At 40.9% G+C, this 24,189-nt stretch overlaps 1 protein-coding gene across 1 annotated transcript in view; it reads left to right on the top strand.

Annotated features, from left to right (window-relative positions):
• Positions 1 to 19,189, top strand: part of smarca1 (SNF2 related chromatin remodeling ATPase 1) — a 77,570-nt gene extending 58,381 nt beyond the window's left edge. Inside the window, exons 18-25 of the mRNA XM_080187427.1 lie at positions 2,523 to 2,633; positions 4,922 to 5,035; positions 6,370 to 6,492; positions 7,897 to 8,029; positions 9,778 to 9,896; positions 11,086 to 11,298; positions 12,773 to 12,883; positions 18,674 to 19,189. Of these exons, the coding sequence (XP_080043553.1) occupies positions 2,523 to 2,633; positions 4,922 to 5,035; positions 6,370 to 6,492; positions 7,897 to 8,029; positions 9,778 to 9,896; positions 11,086 to 11,298; positions 12,773 to 12,883; positions 18,674 to 18,745 (996 nt within the window). The 3' untranslated portion in view covers positions 18,746 to 19,189. The remainder of the gene's footprint in view (positions 1 to 2,522; positions 2,634 to 4,921; positions 5,036 to 6,369; positions 6,493 to 7,896; positions 8,030 to 9,777; positions 9,897 to 11,085; positions 11,299 to 12,772; positions 12,884 to 18,673) is intronic.
• Positions 19,190 to 24,189: the final 5,000 nt, after the last annotated feature.

Below are 24,189 nucleotides of genomic sequence, written 5' to 3'. Positions count from 1 at the left end.
ATGTTCTTATGTTTTCCCCATCGCCCTGTTAAGTCCATCCCCTAAATCTCATATTGCCGTCAGGCAGAGGAAACGCTGAGCTGGGTTTTGGCTTCCCAACCCTAAACCGCCATATTGAAGTGAATGTTCAGGGCAGAGGGGGAGGGAGATCAGACAATTTCCTCACTGTCTGCCTCAAGTGTCGGTGACCCCGGAAAGCCGGGGCGGTGATAGTGCACATGCACTCATTTCAGACCTCGTATTCATATCAAGGGTCATGACAACTTATCCCTTTCAACATAGCTCCTACCCTTTGATGCATGTGTTGTGAAATATCTGCTGTAGGCACTGCTACACATAAATTTCTGCCCAGCAACTTCAGGCTTCCTGTGTGTGGCAGGGATACAATGGGATGCTGTCCTGCACATTTAATCAGCCTAAACCAATGAAATGGTTCAGGATCGTGGCAGGATTGGGAAAATTGATGGAAGATATTACCCAAAGCAGTGGAACAAGTAGACAATATTGAGAAACATCTTAAAAAAAAAGTCATCCAGCTTTGTAGCTCACCAGGGCCTTGATTTTTCCACCTACTTGTGGTAGCCAACACATTTCCTTCCATGGGAGAGAGGGTGTGCAGGCAGGTGCAGTCATTTCTAGTGGCAGCAGATTGTGCATTGCCTTCTTCTATGAGAAACAGTAAGTGTGTGTGAGTGATGATCTTAAGAGTATAGAGAATGTTGTTTTTATGAGGTAGAGACATCATTGAATGGATTTCCAGCAACTCCCTTCCAAAATAGCCGTGCAGCCAATTAATTGCACGGGTGGTACAACTTTTGAATAATTTTAATGAAATCCCAGCATGAATTTCAAGTGCTCCATGGAACCATGTAAGGGAATCAGGGGTTATGGGGATAAGGCAGGGAAATGAAGTTGAGGATTATCACATTGGATCAGTAATGATCTCATTGCACGGTGGAGCAGACTCGATTGTTCGAATGGCCTACTTCGACACCGATGTCTTATGTGTTGAAGTATAGAAATTATTAGAGGAAAATTGGTATGAGAATGGAAGAAAAAGGCATCAGATGTTAAGAAAATATACAAGTCCAAACATGCAAACCTACCACTGGCCTGATCTTGAGATGCATGTATCAGAATGGGTCCTCAAGGGTAACTTCAGAGTGGTCAAATCATCACCAGAATTGCAAGTAATTCTGCTGATGTTGTAACCAGAATTACCAAGTGCAAGTATATATATATACACATATACAGTTAAATGAGCCAAATCAAACCCTGAGTCCAGAAAGATTTCAGAGCAACAACTCATTTGTGTAGGCAGTTAATGGAACAAAACTCCATTGTTATGGCAAAAGCTCAAAATCACTGATAGACTACCAAGAGGCCTCGATGCCAAAATTACCAGTTTCCAGTGATTCTTCTTCAGACAGAAGTAACAACATGGGTACACATTTCAGTCACATCAGCAGTGTGGATAAAACATCCATGAATTTAGACATACTTAGCAACTGAACAGTAGAGTGGAAAGGTTTGAAAACTGTACAAATGAAAACAACAGGACACGAGAAGACACGATTCACTGTGGTACCAGCCTGCAGGTCTGACGGAAAAAGAATTAAAGCCTACAGTAATTTTAAAACGCATGACCATGCCAAATATCAAGTTCCCTGCACGAACTCTGAATTCCCGTGACAGCGATTGGAAAGATGAGAGTCGAGTGAAGTTGTGGATTGATAATGTGTGGATTAGGTGTTGTGGTGGCCAGGTAATGATTGGAGCTTATTAGTATAGGACATGTTCAGGTCCCATATAATCAAAGAGATAAAGAGGGTCCCACAAAGTAACATTTTCAGTTATACTGGGAAGTTTAACATCCATGATTCAACCTTTGGGTGCGTACTTGAACTAAACATTTAAGGATCATGTTCACATTGAATGGAAACGATGGATGGTTAACAGACAAAAACCTTCAGAATGCTGATGTGTGTTTTTGTTATCAAATCTTATGATGCTGTTAGTGTGTAATAAATCAATAAATCATTCAAATAATACCAAATGCCCAATTCAGTGGAGAGGAAGATATTTATTGTGAAAGGATGGTTCTGAAAGCAAAAACGCTTAGCCTGATCAAGATTGAGATCCAGAAAATGATGCCGGAACCAAAGTGACTCAAAAAATATGATGATCTTGCGTCAGATGCTGAAGACAATGAATTGGATTATTTTAGTACACATCATACAAAATGCCTTCAACAATAATCAATCAGTTCATTCAATAAACCGTGCCGCATTGATTTAACATGAATTATCAGTGTTTTTGTTCATATTTCAAAATGGCAACCACCCACATTGGCAGTTCACGTTTTTTACTCAACCAACAAGTCCCACCCGTATTTGGAAGGGTTTCTGGAGTTTTCAAAGCTCAGTTTGTATGCCATGCTCTGTATATAGGTAGCAAATAGAGTTTAATGATTTTGGTGCCAAATTTAAATGCAAAATTGTTCTTTTTTTTCTCATAAACAGATTGGTTTGACAGAATGGATTGAACCTCCCAAACGAGAGCGAAAAGCCAATTATGCAGTGGATGCATATTTTCGAGAAGCTTTGCGTGTCAGCGAGCCAAGAGCCCCGAAGGTATAGCAGTGAATAAATACATGTTTACAAAAGCTTTCACCAAGGGAAGCATTATTAATTTGAATTCAAACCACTTCAGCCTGATGGTGTTTAAGGTCATGATTAAAACAACTGAGTGGCCCAAAAGCACAAGAACAAAACAAACATTTTACTACAGGATTGCATACCTTCCTACCCCTGGAGCACGCTGATCTGTAGCAAGTTTCTGATGATTGGGGAAGCCTTCCTTTGCACCTACCATAACAAAATTGTAAACCTGTTTTGTGAAGAATGTGGATTTGTGAATTTGTTACATCAAGAAAATTGTCCCCTGTTCTTCAACCTAATTATTTGAATTAGTCTTAGAAGATAGGAAGAAATATGTTTCCTTGACAGAAAGTCTGTGTGTGGTCTCACTATTTCATATCAGATAGTGGTCCGTGTTGAAATAATGATACTTCACTCACGACAATCTCGCTCTTTGTCCTTCTCTCTCAAAATCTCCTCATGTTATTTCTCTCCTTTCGTTCAAAGCCTGCTTGCATTTTTATCTTTGATTATAGCATTGGTCCCTCTGGCTCTCCTAGCTCTTCTATCTCCTGCAGCATTCCCCAGTGTTCTTCCATTTGATGAGAGCTGTAAAAACACAGAATTTTATTTGATGAAATGTTTAGAAGTGCTGCGCTGGTGTCTGAACCGAGGGCATATTACAGGATATCTTTGGGTTTGAAGCAGTGTAGTCAAATCATGGGGCAAAAATTCAGACTTGGTATTCTCCTGTATCAAAATGTGAAATTGTCTTTTTTGTAAAAAAAAATTGAACGTTTGTAGGATACTGTATTCTCAGTAACTCCTGTCTGGGATGCTAGTATTTTCACTTGATTTGAACTGCCCATTTCTGACAATAAAAAGGTAAGATTTTATGTCATGTATATCAGGTGTCTGTTCGTCTATTACTCATTTTGCATCTTTGAAAAAAAAAGGTTTTGAGTTAATCCCCGATATTGCTTTTGATCACCTCCAAATCCAGGAACAATTTCTGCTCAGTGCTAGTTAACCTTTCTCTGCTCCTTTCTAGTTGAAGTACTTTGGAATGTTCCGTAGAATCATAGAATCCCTACAATTCAAAAGAGGCCATTTGGCCCATTGAATCTGCATTGACCACAATCCCACACAGCCCCTATCCCCGTAACCCCATGTATTTACCCTGATAGTCCTCCTGATACTAAGGGGCAATTTAGCATGTCCAGTCAACGTAGCCCGCATGTCTTTGGATTGTGATAGGAAACTGGAGCGCCCGGAGGAAATCCACGCAGACACAGGGAGAACATGCAAACTCCACACAGACATGACCCGAAGCTGGATTGAAGCTGGCGCTGCGAGGCAAGAGTGCTAACCACCATGCCACTTGATGCTTTATTAACTGCTCTATATAAGTGCATTTTTTTTGCTCCTGATGATCTGTAAGGAGACTTCTGTTGAAATATGATAGGACTAACAGCAGGGTTCGTCATGATGGAATTGTTCTTTTCCTTCTTTTGAAGGAGATCTCTGCCTAACTTTGAAACCTCACGGGGCTCTACCTGCCATGCTTTGGAAATTTCCCCAGTGTCCATATCAATCCCCACAACATGTCTTTAGAGTGTTTTGCTGCCTACTCCCAAATAATCCGTTTTAAATTTGGAAGCTTACTTCATGTGGTTCTCCTGGACTGTTTCACCTTGCAGACAGTCTTGTTGTCGTCAGAAGTTTCCAGAAAAACTTGCGTTTTATTTTCAATATGTGTCTTTAGTGCTTCCCTTTTCTCAATTTTTTTCATTTCGCTTTTCATTTCCATCTGTCTGATTAAAAAATAAAATGTTCTTTTCTCTGAGCAGCATTGTGAAAATGTAATTCGTTACCCATCCTGGTCTTTTACTGCTCCTTCGTAGATGAGCACAAAGCAATCCTAGCAGAGGCCTAGGTTAACACACGCCTACCTCTCCACTGGGGTTTAAAGAGTGCTTCCCAGAAAAACTGCTAGCGATTACGTTAACATGAATGTTGCCTATTCTGATACAGTGAAAGGTTCTTAATAATTGAAATTGTGTTGTCTTTTTGTTGGTTGCTTTGCAGTAATTTAAAAATGTGGGGATTATTGTTTCAGCTATTTTTACTTTGAGGAATTCTGTGAAGAGCAAAAAGGAAATGATTGAAAACAAAAAAAAAGCATAGTTCTTACAAAAAGTGAAAGCAGAGATCTTTAAATAAATCAGTTCTTTGTAAATACTAGATATTTCTGTTCTGATTGTAAATGTTGTGTCTTATAGGCACCTCGACCTCCGAAACAACCAAGTATTCAAGATTTCCAGTTTTTTCCACCACGTCTGTTTGAACTACTGGAGAAAGAAATCCTTTCTTATAGAAAAAGTATAGGCTACAAGGTATTATAGTGCAGTTGTTAGTCAGTTGTGGTGCTTGGCCAGAACTCTGTATATTAAATTGTAAGTGACTGATTTGTTGACGTTACGATATCTTCTACAGTGTAACGGGAAGAACTGTGTTGTACTGAGGTACAATCGACATTACCAACATCACAGTCTTTTCCCATTGCAGCTTCAACATTTGACATTTTTATTTCAGATTTCTAGCAAGCACAGTATTTTGATTTTATTGTATGAAAGCATATTGACATTATATGAAAATATATTGACAAATGAAAATATATCAACATTATATGGGCAGCACAGTGGCACAATGGTTAGCACTGCTGCCTCACAGCGCTAGGGACCCGGGTTCAGTTTTGGCCTTGGGTCACTGTGTGAAACAAAGAAAATTACAGCACAGGAACAGGCCCTTTGGCCCTCCAAACCTGCAACAACCCCACGCTGCCCAACTTAATTAAAACCCCCTAAAAAGAGCACAAAGTTTGCATGTTCTCCCTGTGTTTGCGTGGGTTTCCTCTGGGTGCCCCAATTTCCTCCCACAGTGCAAAGATGTGCAGGTTAGGTTGATTGTTCATGCTAAATTGACCCTAGTTTCAGGGGGATTAGCAGGGTAAATATTCAGCGTTATGGAAATAGAATATGGGTGGGATTCTGGTTGGTGCAGACTCGATGGGCTGAATGCCCTCCTGCACTGTAGGGATTCTATGTATATGACTGTTTCTGGATGGGAAATGGCATTGGGGCCAATAAACCTGTTTTAGAGATCAACATCACTTGCATAGTAATCCTTGGATCAGCACCTTTCTCCCAGAAAATGCACATGCTATGCTGAATCCAGAAAAATGTTCATTTTCCTGAAATTTGGAAGTAACCTGTTTTATAACAGAAGGGAACTTTTTCCCTTGGTGGATAAGCCAATGAGATCTTTTCCTTGCCTTTCTCTAGATACTGCTTTTCATAGAATTTCATGGAATCCCTAGTGCAGAAGGAGGGCATTCAACCCATCGAGCCTGCACCGACAGCAATCCCACCAGGGACCTATCCCCACAACTTCATGCATTTACCCTTCTAATCCCCAGACACAAAGCATGGCCAATCCACCTAATCCGCAGACTGTGGGAGGGACGTGGGGTAGCTGGAGGAAACTCACACAGAGATGAGGAGAATTGCAAACTCCACATAGACAAGTGACCCAAGCTGGGAATCGAACCTGTGTCCTTGGCACTGTGAGACAGCAGTGCTAACCATTGTGCCACTGTGCTGCCCATAAATGCTTTAAGTGTATAATAATGCAAGTAAGTAACTTAGAGCTGATATGGGAATGTTTCCAGGTACCCAGGAATCCTGACTTACACAATGCAGCACAGGTACAAAAGGAAGAGCAACGAAAGATTGATGATGCACTGCCTCTGAATCAGAAAGAAGTTGAAGAAAAAGAGAAGCTTCTTACGCAGGTGTGTATCCAAATCTACTCCAATTTAAAAATATGTCACTACCGAGTTCTAAATCTTTGCTTTCAGTATTGTCACTAGAATATCTTGATGTCTGGATTGCTTTTGTATGTAATAAATGTTTACATAGAAACACAAACATAGAAGATAGGAGCAGAAGGAGGCCATCTGGCCCTTCAAACCTGCTATATCATTCTTCACGATCATGACCGATCGTCCAACTCGAGCCTAATCTTGCTTTGTCCCCATAGCCTTTGACCCCATTTGCTCCAAGTGCTATATGTAGCCGCCTGTTGAATACATTCAATGTTTAGGCATCAGCTACTTCCTGTGGTAATGAATTCCACAGGCTCACCACTCTTGGGGTGAAGAAATGTCTCCTCAGCTCCATCCTAATCCTCAGACAATGTAGTATTTGGAAAACTTTTTAAATAAGTTGAGAATCCTGGGTTTCAGATCTATTGTGGGATAGTTTTGATCAGTTGAATAACAGAGTTGAAGATACAATTTACATTTGCACCTTGAGTATGATTCAAAAAACAGCAGCAAAACACACCAGAATTAGAAAATCTTAGCAATCAACAAGTGCCACTAGGAAGCTAGTATTGTCCATATCTTACCAACAACGATTATCAGCTTGGCACAAAAAGGAGAGTCAGGTCTTCTCTATTAGTGTCCACTTTATGATCATTAGTAGGCTGTGTACCTATAAATCATACATCTGGTTATAAAACAAGCATGCAGTTTGTATCAAAACTATGCATTCTAAATACACTCAGAATTACAGAATTGTATAGTGCAGAAGAGGCCCTTCGGCCCATCAAATCTGCACCAATGCATGAAAGACCCTGACCTGCCTACCTAATCCCAATTGATCCATAGCTCTGAATGGTCTGGTGTGCCAAGTACTCATCCAGGTATTTTTTAAAGGATGTGAGGCATCCTGCCTCCACCACCCTCCCAGGCAGTGCATTACAGACCATCACCACCCTCTGGGTAAAAGAGATTTTTCCTTAAATCTCCTCTAATCCTCCCACCTCTCCCACAGTCCAAAGATGTGCGGGTTAGGTTGATTGGCCATCCTAAAATTGCCCCTTAGTGTACTAGGATGCCTAGGTTAGAGGGATTTAGCGGGTAAAATATGTCGGGATATGGCGGTAGGGCCTGGGTGGGATTGTGGTCGGTGCATACTCGATGGGCTGAAGGGCCTCTTTCTGCACTGTAAGGTTCTATGATCCTATGATAGGAGAGAGTGCAGAATGTAGTGTTACAGTCATAGCTAGGGTGTAGAGAAAGATCAACTAACTTGCTATATTTAATAATTACTTGTTAGTTATATTTAAAATGTATGAATTTAAGAGCCAATTGCATTAATAAAATTGCCACTGACATTGCATTGTTTGCTAGGGCTTCACAACTTGGAACAAGCGGGACTTCAACCAGTTTATCAAAGCCAATGAGAAGTATGGTCGAGATGATATTGATAATATTGCCCGAGAGGTTGAGGGCAAGACACCTGAAGAGGTCATTGAGTACTCAGGTAAACCTCTTCTCTGTTTTTGACGGAATAAATATACCTTCAGTTTTAGTTATGCAACAACAAGCATAAATCAAGGTTTGACCAGGAAGTAATCTTTCTAAAACTACTTCGTTGTATTGCATTTTTCTCTCAAAGATCTTGTTATCATGTTATTTTATAAAGGATCTTTATCAGTGAAGTCTCAGTTACCCAGTGTTATAGGGGCCTCCATTCCAACAGGTAAGAGAAGGTGGGGGCAGGGTAAGAATTTGGTGGGAGCCCCAAATTCAGTTTCAGGTGTGCACCATGGTGGATCAGAAAAGCTGCTGCTTTCCTTGCTTAGTGATGTTGGACACAGTTTAAATTTGGTACTCAGATATAGTAAGAACATGAGAACTAGGAGCAGGAGTAGGCCATCTAGTCATAACATAAGAAATAGGAGCAGGAGTAGGCCAACTAGCCCCTCGAGCCTGCCCCGACATTCAATAAGATCATGGCTGATCTGTCGTGGCTCATTCCACATTCCCGCCCTCTCCCCATAACCCTTAATCCCCTCTCTTATCAAAAACCCATCAACCCGCATCTTAAAAATATTTAGCGAGGCAGCCTCCACCACTTCAACGGGCAGAAAATTCCAGAGATTCACCACCCTTTGAGTGAAGAAGTTCCTCCTCAACTCTGTTCTAAACCGCTCCCCCTTTATCTTGAGGCTATGCCCCCTAGTCCTATTGTCCTTTCTGAGTCCCTCGAGCCTGCTCCACCATTCAATAAGATCATGGCTGATCTTTTTGTGGATCCAGCTCCACTTACCTGCCCACTCGCCAGAGCCCTTAATCCCTTTACTGTTCAAAAATGTATCTAACTTTGCCTTAAAAACATTCAATGAGGTAGCCTCAACTGCTTCATTGGGCAGGAAATTCCACAGATTCACAACTCTTTGGGTGAAGTTCCTCCACAACTCAGTCCTAAATCTGCTCCCCCTTATTTTGAAGTCATGCCCCCTAGTTCTAGTTTCATTTGTCAGCGGAAACAACCTCCCTGCTTCTATTTTATCTATCCTCTTCATAATCTTATACATTTCTATAACATTTCCCCTCATTCGTCTGAATTCCAGTGAGCATAGTTCATAGAATTTGCAGTGCAAAAGGAGGCCATTTAGCCCATCAAGCCTGCACAGACAACAATCCCACCTAAATCCTGTCCTATCCCTTTAACACACACACACCACCCCCCCCCCCCCCCCCCTCCCGACATTAAGGAGTAATTTAGCATGGCCAATCAATCTAACTCTCATATCCTTGGAGTGTGGGAGGAAACCGGAGCACCCGGAGGAAATACGCACAGATACGGGGAGAATGTGCACACTCCACACACAAAGTCACCTGCGGTCGGAATTGAACCTGGGCCCATGGCGCTGTGAGGCAGCAGTGCTACTGTGCCACTGTGCTACTCCTATGGCCGGGGGTGCAGAATCAAGCCTGCCCACCACTAAACGCCCACTTATATAATTAATGAGATTAGGGCCATAAGATATGGCATAGTTTCCCATCGGCCTTTGCAGAGGGAAACACTCTCTATTCCCACCCATGTCATGGGACATGGTCCAATTCCACCCAATGACTTAAACTACTAGCTCCCTCCTCAATCAAAATTCTGGACGATTACCAAGCAAGTTGAAATGGGAGCAAGCAAAATTGAGGTTTTGCTGTGTGATCAAGTATTCATAGCTGTTTCAATGCCATGATTTATAACTGAATTTTTTATTTTAGCTGTTTTCTGGGAGCGTTGCAACGAATTGCAGGATATTGAGAAGATTATGGCACAGATTGAGCGTGGGGAGTCCAGGATTCAACGACGGATTAGCATAAAGAAAGCTTTAGACGCAAAGGTGATTCTGTCATTTCAGTTCAGGATTTTTCACCAAGCTCCATGCACTGTTCTCTAACTTTTTTTTTGTTGTGTGTGTCATATTCATTTTTTAAAAAATCATGCGAGCTTCGCTGGCTGGGCCAGCATTTATTGCCTGTCCCTAAATGCCCTCCATTTCAGAGGGTATTTAACAGTCAACCACATTGCAGTAGGTCTGGAGTCACATGTAGATCAGGCTGGGCAAGGACGGCAGATTTCCCGGCCTAAAGGACAATCGACAATGGTTTCATGGTCATTGTTAGACTTTTAATCCCAGATTATTATTGAATTCAAATTTAAGCATGTGTCCTTGAAACTGTTTGCACGGCTATGCATGTGTCATCATTTACAGGAGCTTGCTTGTGCTTCAGCGTGAGCAGAAACATCTGAGCAGTACAGCTTTGTGGGAACATCAGTGGCACATATGCAGTTAGCAGAATAAATACAGAATGATTCAATAATTCACACCTGGTAGCGTATATCCCCCTGTTAGAAGATTATTAAATACCAAGAGTTTGAGTTCATAATCAACGTTGACACTCCGTGCAATACTGATGGTGTGCTGCATAATCAGATGAAAACTTAAGCCTGTTATAGGGGACACTGAAGTAAAAGTAAAGTTTATTTATTAGTCACAAGTAGGCTTACGTTCACACTATAGTGAAATCACTGTGAAAATCCCCTAGTCGCCACACTCCAGAGCCTATACGTATACCATGGCCAATGCACCTAACCTGCACATCTTTTGGGCTGTGGGAGGAAACCAGAGCACCTGGAGGAAACCCATGCAGAGAATGTGTCGACTCCACACAGTGACCCAAGCCAGAAATCAAACCCGGGTCCCTGGCACTGTGGGGCAGCAATGCTAACCACTGTGCCATCGTGAAGGCCTCCTTTGAAGAAGACAGTAGCATTCTTTGTGTCCTGACCTTAAAAAGACCTGCAGTTTATGCTTTAAATCTTTCCTGAGACAGGGTATTCAACATTCTATCCTTTATAAAAGTCAAATACTGTTTTAAAACTGATATTTGGCACCTCCCTTTATGTGCACATCTTGTAATACAACTCTTGTTATTTACTGAAAGAAGGTGATCGTTGTAATGTGGTATATGTTGGTATCTTAGTGTGCTGTCCTAGCTTCTGTCCTAACATCTCTTCCTCCGTTTCAGATGGCGAGGTATAAAGCCCCTTTCCATCAGCTACGTATTCAGTATGGAACTAATAAAGGAAAAAATTACACCGAGGAGGAAGACCGCTTCCTGATCTGCATGCTGCACAAGATGGGCTTTGATAAGGAAAATGTATATGAGGAGTTGCGACAGTGCGTGCGCAATGCCCCACAGTTCAGATTTGACTGGTTTATCAAGTCCAGGACAGCCATGGTATGAAAGTTAATATGGAAATTGTCATGTGATCTTTAAATTCATAGAATCCATACAGTACAGGAAGAGGCTATTTGGCCCATCAAGCCTGCACCGACAACAATCCCACCCAGGCCCTATTCCCGTAACTTCACGTATTTACCCTGCTAATCTGCCTGACATTAAGGGCAATTTAGCATGGCCAATCCACCTAACCTGCACATTTTTGAAACTCCCGCAGACACGGGAAGAAGGTGCAAACCCCACACAGACAAGCTTGCAAGACTGAAATTGAACCTGGGTCCCTGGCACTGTGAAGCAGCAGTGCTAACCACTGTGCCACTGTGCCTTGATGACACTCGATTTAAAATTTTACATAAAAGTCCCCTATGGACAAGCTATTATTTAGTTAAACATGGGGATACAGTGAATTAGGTATGAAACTACATTAGCTCACCATTCGTGGTCAGTAGAAATTGGCAGCCTTGCTCTGTAGGGCCACAGAGTGGTTGGTAAGGAAAATGGGCTGGAAATGGGGAGGGAATTTACTCTGCATTGAATCCCCATTTTTCTCAATACATCTGTGAAGAATTTTGGGCTGTGTTCCTGTGTTAAAGATGCCAAGGTGCTATATACATTATAAGTTGTTTTGTTTTCTGGAAGTATTTAATAATGGGTCTTCCAGATTAGAACTCAACATTATCTGGCACTGACATCCTGTAAAGATCACATTATTTTAGTTCCTCCCTGAATGTCAGGTTGGTAGTTGTTTTGGGGGAGAATTATGATTTTGTGTATTCAGTGTAACAAAATATGATGGTTCATGATCTGCATGGTAGTGGGTGAAGTAAAAAGCCATATTAATGGCTGTTAAATTAGTAGAGGTTTAATCACAATTCAGGAATAATTACATGCATTTCTCAAGGTCCTTTAACATAGAAAAATGGTCCAAGAATGGTGGCTTTTGACATGCTTAATGTAATTTTAAACATGACTGTAATCTTCAGAAAAATCTTTTGCACCTGGGCTATTGTAATAAATTTATTTTGAAACTCAGCAAGTTACAAATTTGTGCCAACTGTATTTAATGCTTCAAGTGGTTAAGGTGCAACACATTTGCATTTCATGTAGCTTTAATTTAGCTGTTCTAGATTCTGAGCAAGGCAAGCAAAGTCGCTCATTAAGCTTCAGTTAAACCCATTAAAGCCAATAGATGGGACATTCATCTTGTTGCTGCTTCCGGGAATTTGCAATAAAATGGTACTCATATTTATTAGCCCCTATTCCATAAAGTAGTTAGAATCAAAGGAGATTTATAGCACTAAAAGGGACTGACCTCTTGTTCTGAAACTAGTTCTCGAAAAATTCACACAGCATCTACCCTGTCAAAGGCCTTAAGAATGTTATAGATTTCAGTGGGGTTCCTCCCCCTCCAAGGCTTTGGTATTTCACGCAACTTTTGTTCCTTCATATCATGCTTTTTTTTAAATTTCAGGAGCTCCAGAGACGCTGCAATACGTTGATTTCACTGATAGAGAAAGAAAACTCAGAACTTGAAGAAAAGGAACGTGCTGAGAAGAAACGTCGAGGCCCTAAAGCTGGGACGGTATTTAAAATTCCATTCTATGAGGGAAACTGGAAAGAGATGTGTGGGTAGATTTGACGAGGAGCTCTAATTCTAACCCACCTAATGTGTGAGGAAACCACTAGCCCTTTACTTGCTAAAACACTTTTATCTAACCTCAGTGAATGGATACTTCTGCAACCTAGTTTTGAATCAGCCTATACAATTGATGAAATTCTTCTGCTGTATGTGTTCTGCATTGAGTCATTTTGGATAACAGAAACACAGCAACATAGAATATAGAAGCAGGGGGACCATTCAGCATTTCGAGCCTGCCCTGTCATTCATTATGATCATGGCTGATCATCCAACTCAATAGCTTGATCCTGCCTTCCATCCATTTCCTTTGATCCCCTTCGCCATAAGTGCTACATCTAGTAACAGTTTCTTGAAAACTTACCATGTTTTGGCCTCAACTACTTTCTGTGGCAGTGAATTCCACTGGCTGACCACTGTCTAGGTGAAGAAATGTCTCCTCATCTCTGTCCTAAACAGTCCACCCTGTATCCACCAGACTGTGACCCCTGGTTCTGGACAGCTCGACCATTGGGAGCACCCTTCTTGCATCTACTCTGTCTAGTCCTGTTAGAATTTTATTGGCTTCCATGAGACCTCCCAACATTCTTCTGAACTCCAATGAATACATTCCTAACTGATTCAGTCTCTCCTCATAAGTCACTCCTGCCATCCGAGGAGTCAGCCTGATAAACCTGCTATGCTCTCCCTCTAGGGCAAGGACATCTTCCCTAAGATAAGGAGACCAAAACTCCACACAATTATCCAGGTGTGTCCCTGTATAATTACACCAAGACATGCCTGTTACTGTACTTGAATCCTCTCGCTATGAAGGCCAACATACAATTTGTCTTTTTATTTACGACCTGCACACTTACCTTCAGTGACTGGTGTACAAGGGCATCCAAGTGTCATTGCACATTCCCCTCTGCTAATTTAAGGCCACTCAGATAGTAATCTGCAATTTTGGTACCAAAGTGGTAACATGATGTTTATCCAAATTTACTGCAACTGCTATTTATTTATCCACTTACTCAGCTTGCCTAGATGACATTGAATGGTCTCTGCATTCTCCTCACAGCTCACCCTCCCGCTCAGCTTTGTGTCATCTGTAAATTTGGAGATATTACATTCAGTTCCCTCATCTAAATTATTAATATATAAAATGAAGAGCTGGGGTTTCAGCACTGATCCCTGAGATGCTCCACTAGTCACTGCCTGCCATTTGGAAAAATACTTGTTTATTCCTACACTTTGTTTCCTGTCTGCCAACTTGTTTTCTGTCCATTTTAATAGACTATCCTAATCCCATGTGTTTTAATTTTACATGCTAATCTCCTATGTGGGACTTTGTCAAAAGCTTCTGAAAGTCTAAATAAAGGACATTCACTGGCTCCCCCTCATCAACTCTACCAGTTACATTCATGCATGTTTGTCAAATGTGATTTCCCTTTCATAAATCCGTGCTGACTTTATCCAATATTGCCACTGTTTTCCAAATGTTTTGCTCTAAAATCTTTGATAATGGATTCTAAAATTTTCCCTGCTACTGATGGTGAGCTTACTGGTATATAATTCCCTGTTTTTTCTCTACCTCCCTTTTTAAATAGCGGGGTTACATTAACTACTCTCCAATCTATAGGAATTGTTCCAGAATCTATAGAAACATGGAAGATGATCACCAATACATCCACTATTTCTCAAGCCACTTCCTTGTGAACTCTGGGATGTCAATATCATGCCTTGGGGATTTAGCGGCCTTCAGTCCCATCAGTTTCCCCAACACCATTTCTCTACTAATACTGATCCTTTTAGTTCCTCCTCCTCACTAAACACTGTGTTCCCCAACATTTCTGGTACCTTATTTGTGGTCTCCTTTGTGAAGACAGAAGCTCCACTGGCTTCCAATTGCCACACCGTAATTCCTGAGATGGGTACCACCATTTCAATCTCAGAGAGGTCACAAGATAACTAGTGTTGGAAATGAGAAACTGTCCTTCTGCAGTAAGGGGTGTTTTCCTGACATTGGAGCTCTTGCACATTAGAGCTTTAGAATAATGGGACTTCACAGCACACACTGTCATCACACCTTTGCCAGCTCTCTGAAAAAACATCTTGCTGGCTATCAATTTTTCTTTGTCGCTTTTCTGCTTCCTAATTAAAGATTATGATTGATTCTGCTTCCACACAATTTCTGGCAAGGCTTCCTGACAGCTCCCTGCATAAGGGGAAAAAAATGATTCTTGTAATAATCTTTTAAATTTGTATCCTCTAGTTGGCAACACAAAGGCGGAAAGAGTTTTATCTTTTACTAATCTAGCTTGTCAAACCACCTCACAATTTTCAGCACAATTATTAGATTGCCTCATAGCTTTCTCAGAGTCCCAGGGCAAGATTGTCCCTATATCTGAACCCTGCCCTAACGCTGAAACGTGCGTCAGAGATATGCACTGTGTGGGAAACAGTCACTTGTTCTGATTTTCCCCAGGGCAGCCAGTTATTAATGAGAGGACAAGCTTGCTGTCCAACTAAGGGTGCTGGACAGTCTGTTTAAGTTGGAGGACTAAAGATGTCTTCTAGCTTAAAAACAGCATCAGGTCACAGTGGAAGGTAAGCAGAGTGTGCTTCGAAAAGATGTTTGCAATTGATCATTTTTAAAAAGTTGGATTTTTCTGCACAACATATTAAGTTTTCTGGGATTAAATTTTTTTAAAATGAATCTAGAACAAAAAGGCCATTCAGCCCATTGAGCTTGTACTGACAAGAATCCCACCCAGAACAGATCCCCGTAACCCCATGCATTTACCCTGCTGATACCCCAACACTGAAGGGCAATTTACCATGGCCAATCAACCTTACCTACGCATCTTTGGACTACAGGAAGAAACCAGATCACCGGAGGAAACCCACACAGATACGGGGAGACCCTCAAACCCCACACAGACAGTGACCCGAGGTTGGAATTGAACCCAGGTCTCTGGTGCTATGAGGCAGCAATGTTGACCACTGTGCCACCATGCCGCCCTGTTTGAACTCGTTTCGGATGGAGACAAATGTCCGATACCTCAGTGCAGTATTTATTCTCATTCTCTGCCTCAGGAATTTGGAAAATGATTGAGGGGTCAATTCCATAAAACACATTTCAAGAGCAGTGATGCATAAATTACCCTCTCTCTGACACTTAGTATTTGAGATTTCATCAGAGGAACAAAACCTCTGCTTCTGGCAGTGAGCATCTATTTCTACTTTTTCTTTTTGTCTTAACCAATTTAGGTGGTGGACTAACATAGAAAGGCCAGTTTTGAAGCAGCAGAGGTGAGATTGTGTTCTCACCTCTCACGGGATCCACGGTGAAGTATCTAAATTGATACAAAATTGTCTTCTTGACAGAAGCCAGAGGGTAGTTGTAGAGAGTTGTTTTTCAGACTGGAGGCCTGTGACCAGCAGTGTGCCTCAGGGATCAGTGCTGAGCCCACTGTTATTCCTCATTTATATTAATGATTTGGATGAGAATATAGGGAGCATGGTTAGTAAGTTTGCAGATGACACCAAGATTGGTGGTGTAGTGGACAGTGAAGGAAGTTATCTCCAATTGCAATGGGATCTTGATCAGTTGGGCCAGTGGGCTGACGAATGGCAAATGGAGTTTAATTTAGACAAATGCGAGGTGATGCATTTTGGTAGATTGAACCAGGGCAGGATTTACTCAGTTAATGATAGGGCATTGGGGAGAGTTACAAAACAGAGATCTGGGGGTACATGTTCATAGCCCATTGAAAGTGGAGTCACAGCTGGACAGAGTGGTGAAGAAGGCATTTGGCATGCTTGGTTTCATCGGTCAGAATGTTGAATACGGAGTTGCGACAAGACATTGGTAAGGCCATACTTGGAATACTGTGTGCAATTCTGATCACCCTATTATAAAAAACGATACTATTAAACTAGAAAGAGTGCAGAAAAAATTTACTAGGATGCTACTGGGACTTGATGGATTGAGTTATAAGGAGAGGCTGAATAGACTGGGTGTTTTCTGTCTGGAGTATAGGAGGCTGAGGAGTGACCTTTTAGAGGTCTTTAAATAATAAAGGGCCTAGACAAGGTAGATAGTCAATATCTTTTCCCAAAGGTAGGGGAGTTTAAAACTAGAGGGCATAGGTTTAAGGTGAGGGGAGAGAGATGCAAACGTGTCAAGAGGGGCAATTTTTTCACACAGAGGGTGGTGAGTGTCTGGAGGAAGCTGCCAGAGGTAGTAGTTAAGGCAGGTACAATTTTATCTTTTAAAAAGCATTTGGATAGTTACATAGGTACAATGGATATAGAGGGATATGGGCCAAATGCGAGCATTTGGAATTAGCTTAGGGGTTTTGAAAAAAAGGGCGACATGAACAAGTTGGGCCGAAAGGCATGTTTCCATGCTGTAAACCTCTATGACTCTGTGTTATAAAGACAAGGGTTCTTGATGTTCAATTGTAGCACCTTTTTAATAATTGCACCTGTACTGGCATGATTTCAATTTCTCCATATCATCTGGCTCAGTTACATCTCCCCGTTGGCTTGTTAACATTCATTCTTAAAGGTAAATAAATGGGGGAAAATAAGATTTGAAAATTGATCACATTGTTTTTACTTTACAAAATTGAAGTAATAATTTGACTGTTAATAAAACTTTTAAAATTTGTGCCCCGCTTTCTACATTCGTCTCCAAAGCTGCTAATCTGTGCTGGAATACTTTCTTGCATTTGATGCCAGCTGTCTGAGTATCTAAGTAACCTCTTGGCGTTGTCAACCCAGATGCGAAATGCCAGTGGATTATTTTATCAGAAAGAGCAACGCAGTTGATTTGGCCAATACTGTCCAAACTTTGTGTCTCCCTAGTTGGGATTCTAGGATAATTAAAGTTTAAAGTTGATTTATTAGTGTCGCAAGTAGGCACACATCAACACTGCAATGAAGTTACTGTGAAAATCTCCCAGTTGCCACATTCTGGCACCTGTTCGGGTACACTGAGGGAGAATTTAGCACGGCCAATGCATCTAACCAGCGTGTCTTTCAGACTGTGGGAGGAAACTCATGCAGACGTAGGGAGAACATGTAGACTCCGCACAGACAGTGACCCAAACTGGGAATTGAATTCTGGTCCCTGGCACTGTGAGGCAGCAGTGCTAACCATTGTGCTGCCCAGTAGCAATAGGACACAGAAACACTGGACAGTGTGTTGTTTCCTTCCCTTTCCCAGCCCAGATCAGTCGCTCCCCAAAGCTCCTGACACAGTTAAAGAATGTGCCAAAGATGAATAACATCTGGAAGTTGCTTGTCTGAGTGGATTACTGCTGCAATTGATTGTGCCATTCCTCAACAGACTGGCGAGGGGCTAACTATTGTTTCTATATATTCATAAAACTGGCAAAATCTAGAATGGAGATAGCCTTTTAAGCTTCAGTTCTCTGTTTACTGTGTTGCTGCCCTTGTTGGGGGTGGTGGAATTCTATTTCCTTTGACAACTGGGTGCATGAGGATTTTAATGCTCTATGTGTGAAGTTTAAAGCAATAATTAGGTTGAAATTCTGCTGTTTATGTCTGAAGGGAAAAAGACAGGTTAATGTTTTGAGTACGTGCTTTTTCAGAACAGTTCTTCTACCCAGTACTTCGATCTGTCTTTCCTCTTTCAGGTGCTGGTAGTTGCAGTATTTTTTGCTTTTAATTCAGATTGTGTTTTTTTTTATCTCATTCATATCTTAATTATCTATTCAATGCCAGGCACAGAAGAGAAGGGCAGAGACGACTCCAGACACAGCCGGGCGGAAAGATTGGAAAAAAATGAAGAATTGAAGTACTTTGCTCAGATGAAGGCTGCATCTTGGTTAATGCGATAGTTTCATTTTGTTGCTTTTGCTCAGTTGTATATTCATTAGAAAAATATTCAGTTGATGCAGTATAACACATTTTATGAAATAATGAATGCACTTGGAAGACAAGTTTATACCTGAGAATGCGCGTTTTCTTTGGTATTATTCTCTCTAAATCTGTTCTTCTCCTCCAGTATTTTATGTCCTTCATTTGTATGTACAGTGATCTACTTGTATTTGTATGGATTACATCTTGCATGTATTTTAATATGTTCGCTGTTTTTAAAAGTGACACCTGAAGATTCTCTTTTATTGAGTGGGATTTGAGCAGACTTGGGTTTTTGAAGTACTCGATGAGAAGTTTGTCAGGATCTCTGAGCCAGTTTATCAAAAGATTCCTTTTTTTAATAAAATAACTTGTCTCTTGGATGTTTCCCTTTTATTTAACAGTTTCTCCTGTAAACTAAAGAAATATTATTGGAGGTTAAAAAAAATCTCAACCTTAGTAATGTTTCAATGTATTTGTTTACCTTCTAATATACAGTGCAGTTTGAGATTTTGTATTAGGGCACATATGTGTTTGAGAATTTTTATTTGAATGACACTTATTCTGTTAAGTTTGCTTAGGCCACAGCTCCTTTCTGACTTGGCCAATTGTTGCTGTGCCAGAAAGAATGTACCAGTTGGCGATCATTCCGTGCCAGAATATGTGGCAAAAATATGGCATTGGGCATTGGGGCACTCTTGAATTTACATTGCCTTCTGCCTGTTGCTATGGTCCACAGTGGTCTTGGAAACTGCTGTTACTGTCTGTATTAGCACCGCCTAAAGTACCTTCAGATGCACTGCTGCTAGCCTTAGTACTGTGTAAATCTATGTTGGTGTTGAGACCAAATGAGAAGTAGCAATGTTGGCTACAAAGTTCTTCAACCAAGCTTCCCTACAAGTTAAGAGAACAATGCTGACCAACATATTTCCAGGACTGCGGCGTTCCTGTGTCACAATATTGTTTGAACTGGCTCCCGATTGGTAGGCCAGTTATTGTACAAAGGATTCTATTCTGAACTTGGTAGATTCATCTGAAGATCAAGCTTCCCCATTTTCTCAACTGTCTCCAACAAAATCAAGCTAAAAAAAAATTGCGATTGGCATGCTGTACACCATGGGCATCTGTAGCAAAGTACAATGCATGTCTATATGTATAGTCAGAAGGCATTAAAGGGTCTTTTCCCACAAATCAGTTCATTTCTCCTGTTAGAAACTGGCTGGATTCAGTTTCAATTTAATGGCCTGAATATGCAAGTCAGCAAGAAATTAGGTTATTTAATTGCCCACATAAACTCAGCCTCTGATGCTGTGCAAAGCATTCATCAGGGCTAAAAAGCCTGTGTCAATTAAGATTGCCATCTCTAGAGGAATTCCTGGAAATCTGATGTCTTGAAACATAACATTGACTGGCTTTGTGGCTTTATATCAGCAGCTGTCTGAGAAAAGTTTCAAGAACCAAGGATGAGGAGAAACTGAAAGTTGAGGGAGTAATTTGCAGAGAGGTGTCCAGAGGAGGGAGAGAGATTAATTTTGATTCCACTTGTAAATTATAGTAATTCATTAAAATTGCACTGATCACCACCAGTAGTAAAACTGGTGACACAATATCTCCAGTGTGGATACTGTAAATAAAAGCAAAGTACTCCAGATGCTGAGATCTGACATAAAACTGGACATGTTGGAAAACCCAGCAGGTTTGGCAACATCTGGCAGGAGAGTAAACAGAATTAACGTTTTGAGTCTGTATGACTTTTTAAGAGCTAAGGAGAGTTAAAAATGTGATGGATTATATACCGTATAAGAGGGTGTACAGCAGAGTAGAAAATCAGTGATTGGTGGGAGGTAGGAGAGATTGCAACAAAGATATGTAGGGTGTGAGAGGGGAAGTGTTAAAGGTCAAGATGATGCTAGTGGTTGCGTAAAGGTATCAATGTGTTAATTAGAGAATAAAGATCACTGCTCAGTGAAAGAACAAGTGACAGATGCCACATTGGGGAAGGAAAAGGGGCATTAGCTTCTTTATTTTTTCCAATACCCTACCTGCTACTAGCATTAATTCTAAAACCTGCCAATATCCACCCTGAAACTTGAATCCACCTGCCCTGCACGGATTTTTCCATTTGAAAGGAAGAAAGATCCTGTTGATGAAATATCCTCTCTTGAATTTGGGGTGTGTGAAAATGCCAATGCTAACCTTGAACCTTGATGTATGTCAAAACTGGTTGGCACCAACTGACTGGACCATTGCTTCTGGTTTCATTGAGTTACCGTTTACTGGTGGAATCAAAGTTCCTCCTGCCTCTATGAATGACTCCCTTTGGTCTTTCCACTTTAGCACCATCCTCTTTACCTGCTCACAGGTCGTAGAATCCCTACAGTGCAGAAGGAGGCCACTTGGCCCATTGAGCCTGCACCAACAACAATCCCATTCATGTTTCATCCCTGTAACACTGTATATTTACCCTGCTAATCCCCCTGGCACTAACAGACAATTCATCTAACCCACCCACACAGACATAGGGAGAATGTGCAAATTCCACACAGACCCGAGGCTAGAATTGAACCTGGGTCTCTGGTGTTGTGCGACAGCAGTAGAACCACTGTGCCGTCCTGGACAATGCCCTGGTTAATGCAATGTAATGTGTAACAGCTTCTGCATAGAAATCTAGTTCAAATCTACTTAAAAGCCATCAGTAACATTTACAGACAACACGTGATCTGATGCTGCAGTAATATATCCTAGATGCAAATGTTCAGAAAGACCTCTAATTGGATTTGCCAACATTATGCAGGGATGAAGGTACTAATAGGGTTTATTTTGAGGCATGTAAATGAGAGCTGCTGCCATTCGTTCTGGTATCTCCATTTATTCCCCCTCCGTCATTGATAGCCACATTTATTCATCCTTTACATATAGGCAGTGAAGTCATGAGTTTTCAATTGTATTGATGGTAACCTAGGTACAATGAATAATTCACTGTGAGCATTACAATTGAATCTGATTTTGGGCCATCCAGCCATGAAGTTGGTCTGCTGCTGTTCTTCCCTTTCAGCTTCCAGCATAGATTGCTTCAGAGCAAAAATGTCATGGGAAATGTATCCCGATTCCTCCCTCCTGCCCATAAACTGATGCCAACTGCAATGCTTCAAATACCCAGCAAAATTCAGCAACCCCCATACAAACTTCGCTAATATGATTGACTTACTGCTGAGCCATTAGGGGAATTCCTTTGCCTCCAATGATCACGACCCAGTCTCAATACCTTAACATTTTGGACAGCCTGTGATGGGTGACAACACTTGTGGCATCTTTAAAATGGTGGGCTGAATGTTTGCCGCCAATCATTAGAAATAAAAAAGTCGTTGGATCAGAATTTGCAAGCATAGCTTGTGTAACCATTGATGCAGCGTACGACCATTTTCCAATATCCTTTGCGTTAAGACTAAATCTAAATGTAAATCTCTTCATCAACAAAAAAAAGACACTGGTAGCCAGTACTGAAATGCAATTCAGTGCAGCTGATTAAGTTTGCAGCCCTCCGAATTTTCAATTAAGTGTCAATCAGTGTGACTGTCTGGTATATGACATGATTCTGAAATAATTTATGTAGCAAACTTACAAATTGTAAGAAAATCAACAAAATATTAAGTTTGTCTAAAAAAAAGATATATCAATGACTGTTGGCATCAATAAACTTTTCAATTGTAAATTAGAGAGGGGGTCTGACATTTATGGTAATCTAATGCTCTACAGGCCTCTGATGTGTATGAATCATCTGCCATTATATAGCAGCTGTCTGGAAAGCCAATTGTGCATCGTATTTTTGTGTCAAGAAATGAAACCAGTAAAAATTGCATCTGGAATGGCGTATCATATTAAAGGTGTAGTCTATGGCTACAAAGCTGGCACTGAAAAAATATCAGAAACGAACAAAAAGTATTTTTAAAACTTGTGATTAAATGCTGTCTCAAGTTAGAGCTTGACAATTCCAATCAGTTTAACACTGATGAACACATCTGAAAATAGAAGAACACAACAAAAAAAGACTTCTATTTGTACAATATCAAAACAAAAAATGCTGGACAAACTCAACAGGTCTGACAGCATCTGTGGAGAGAAACAGTTAACATTTCAAACTTAAGTGACCCTTCTACATAACTGAAGCAAGGTAGAAATGAACAGAATTTTACAATTTTTTTCTGCTGTATTTACATTCTTCAGGATATTTAAAACTTTTAAACTATTAGGTAGTTTTATGCTGAAAATCAATGCTCGTAAGTGTTGGCATTAATTTCACATTAAAACCAGATGGTCATTGGAGATAACTCAAATACAGTTTGGACTGTATTTGAACCCATGTCCTCAAGTGAAAAGTAGTTAGCATAATATACCACCCAACTCCTCCCAAAAATGCTATTTTAATCACCCAATCTTCTTAGAACCTTCGCTCTGGTAGTACAAAGTATAAAACTTCCACAATGCTGTTTGCAAGATGGAAGGAGAGGGTGATAAAGGAAGCTAACCACACAACTCATTTTTAACTAGGCTGCCGATGACTAACTCATTTAGCCACAGTATCAGTGTACACAAACCCAATTTCCCATTCACCAACAGTCACCAACATTATTGAAAGGAAAGGCAGTGGACAGGCAATGGCAGGCATTTAAAGAATGAATAGGTGAACTTCAGAAGTTTTATTCCTGCTTGGTGCAAGAGTGGTAAGGGAATTGTGGCCAATCCATGGCTAACAAGGGAAATTAGAGATAGTATCAGATTCAAAGACGAAACATACAAATTGGCAAGAAAAAGTAGTAGATCTAGAGATTGTGAGCCGTTTAAAATTCAGCAAAGAAGGACCAAGAAATTGATTAAGAAAGGAAAAATAGAGAATGAAAATAAACTAGCAGGGAACATAAAAACTGATTGTAAAAAGTTTATGTAGCTACGCAAAGTGAAAAAGATAGGCTAAAACAAATGTGGGCCCTTTACAATCAGACAAGGGAGAATTCATAACAGGGAATAAAGAAATGGCTGAGGAATTAAATTTGTACTTTGCTTCAGTCTTCACAAAGGAAGACATGAGTAGAATCATGAAATCCTACAGTGCAGAAGGAGGAGGCCATTTGGCCCATTTGCACCAACACAATCCCAACCAGGCCCTATCCCCATAACCCTATAGCATTTAACCTAGCTAGCCTCCCTGACACTCAGGGGCAATTTAGTATGACCAATCCACCTAACCCGCAGGTCTTTTGGACTGTGGGAGGAAACTAGAGCACCCAAAAGAAACCCACGCATACATGGGCGAGAATGTGCAAACTTCATACAGACAGTGGCCCAAGGCCAGAATTGAACCCAGGTCCCTGGTGCTGTGAGGC

The sequence above is a fragment of the Carcharhinus amblyrhynchos genome, chromosome 4, assembly GCF_965287045.1.
Source record: "Carcharhinus amblyrhynchos chromosome 4, sCarAmb.v2.hapA, whole genome shotgun sequence".
Classification (NCBI taxonomy): domain Eukaryota; kingdom Metazoa; phylum Chordata; class Chondrichthyes; order Carcharhiniformes; family Carcharhinidae; genus Carcharhinus; species Carcharhinus amblyrhynchos.
The sequence above is the reverse complement of the archived record's forward strand: the minus strand, read 5'-3'. Positions and strand labels throughout refer to the sequence as shown.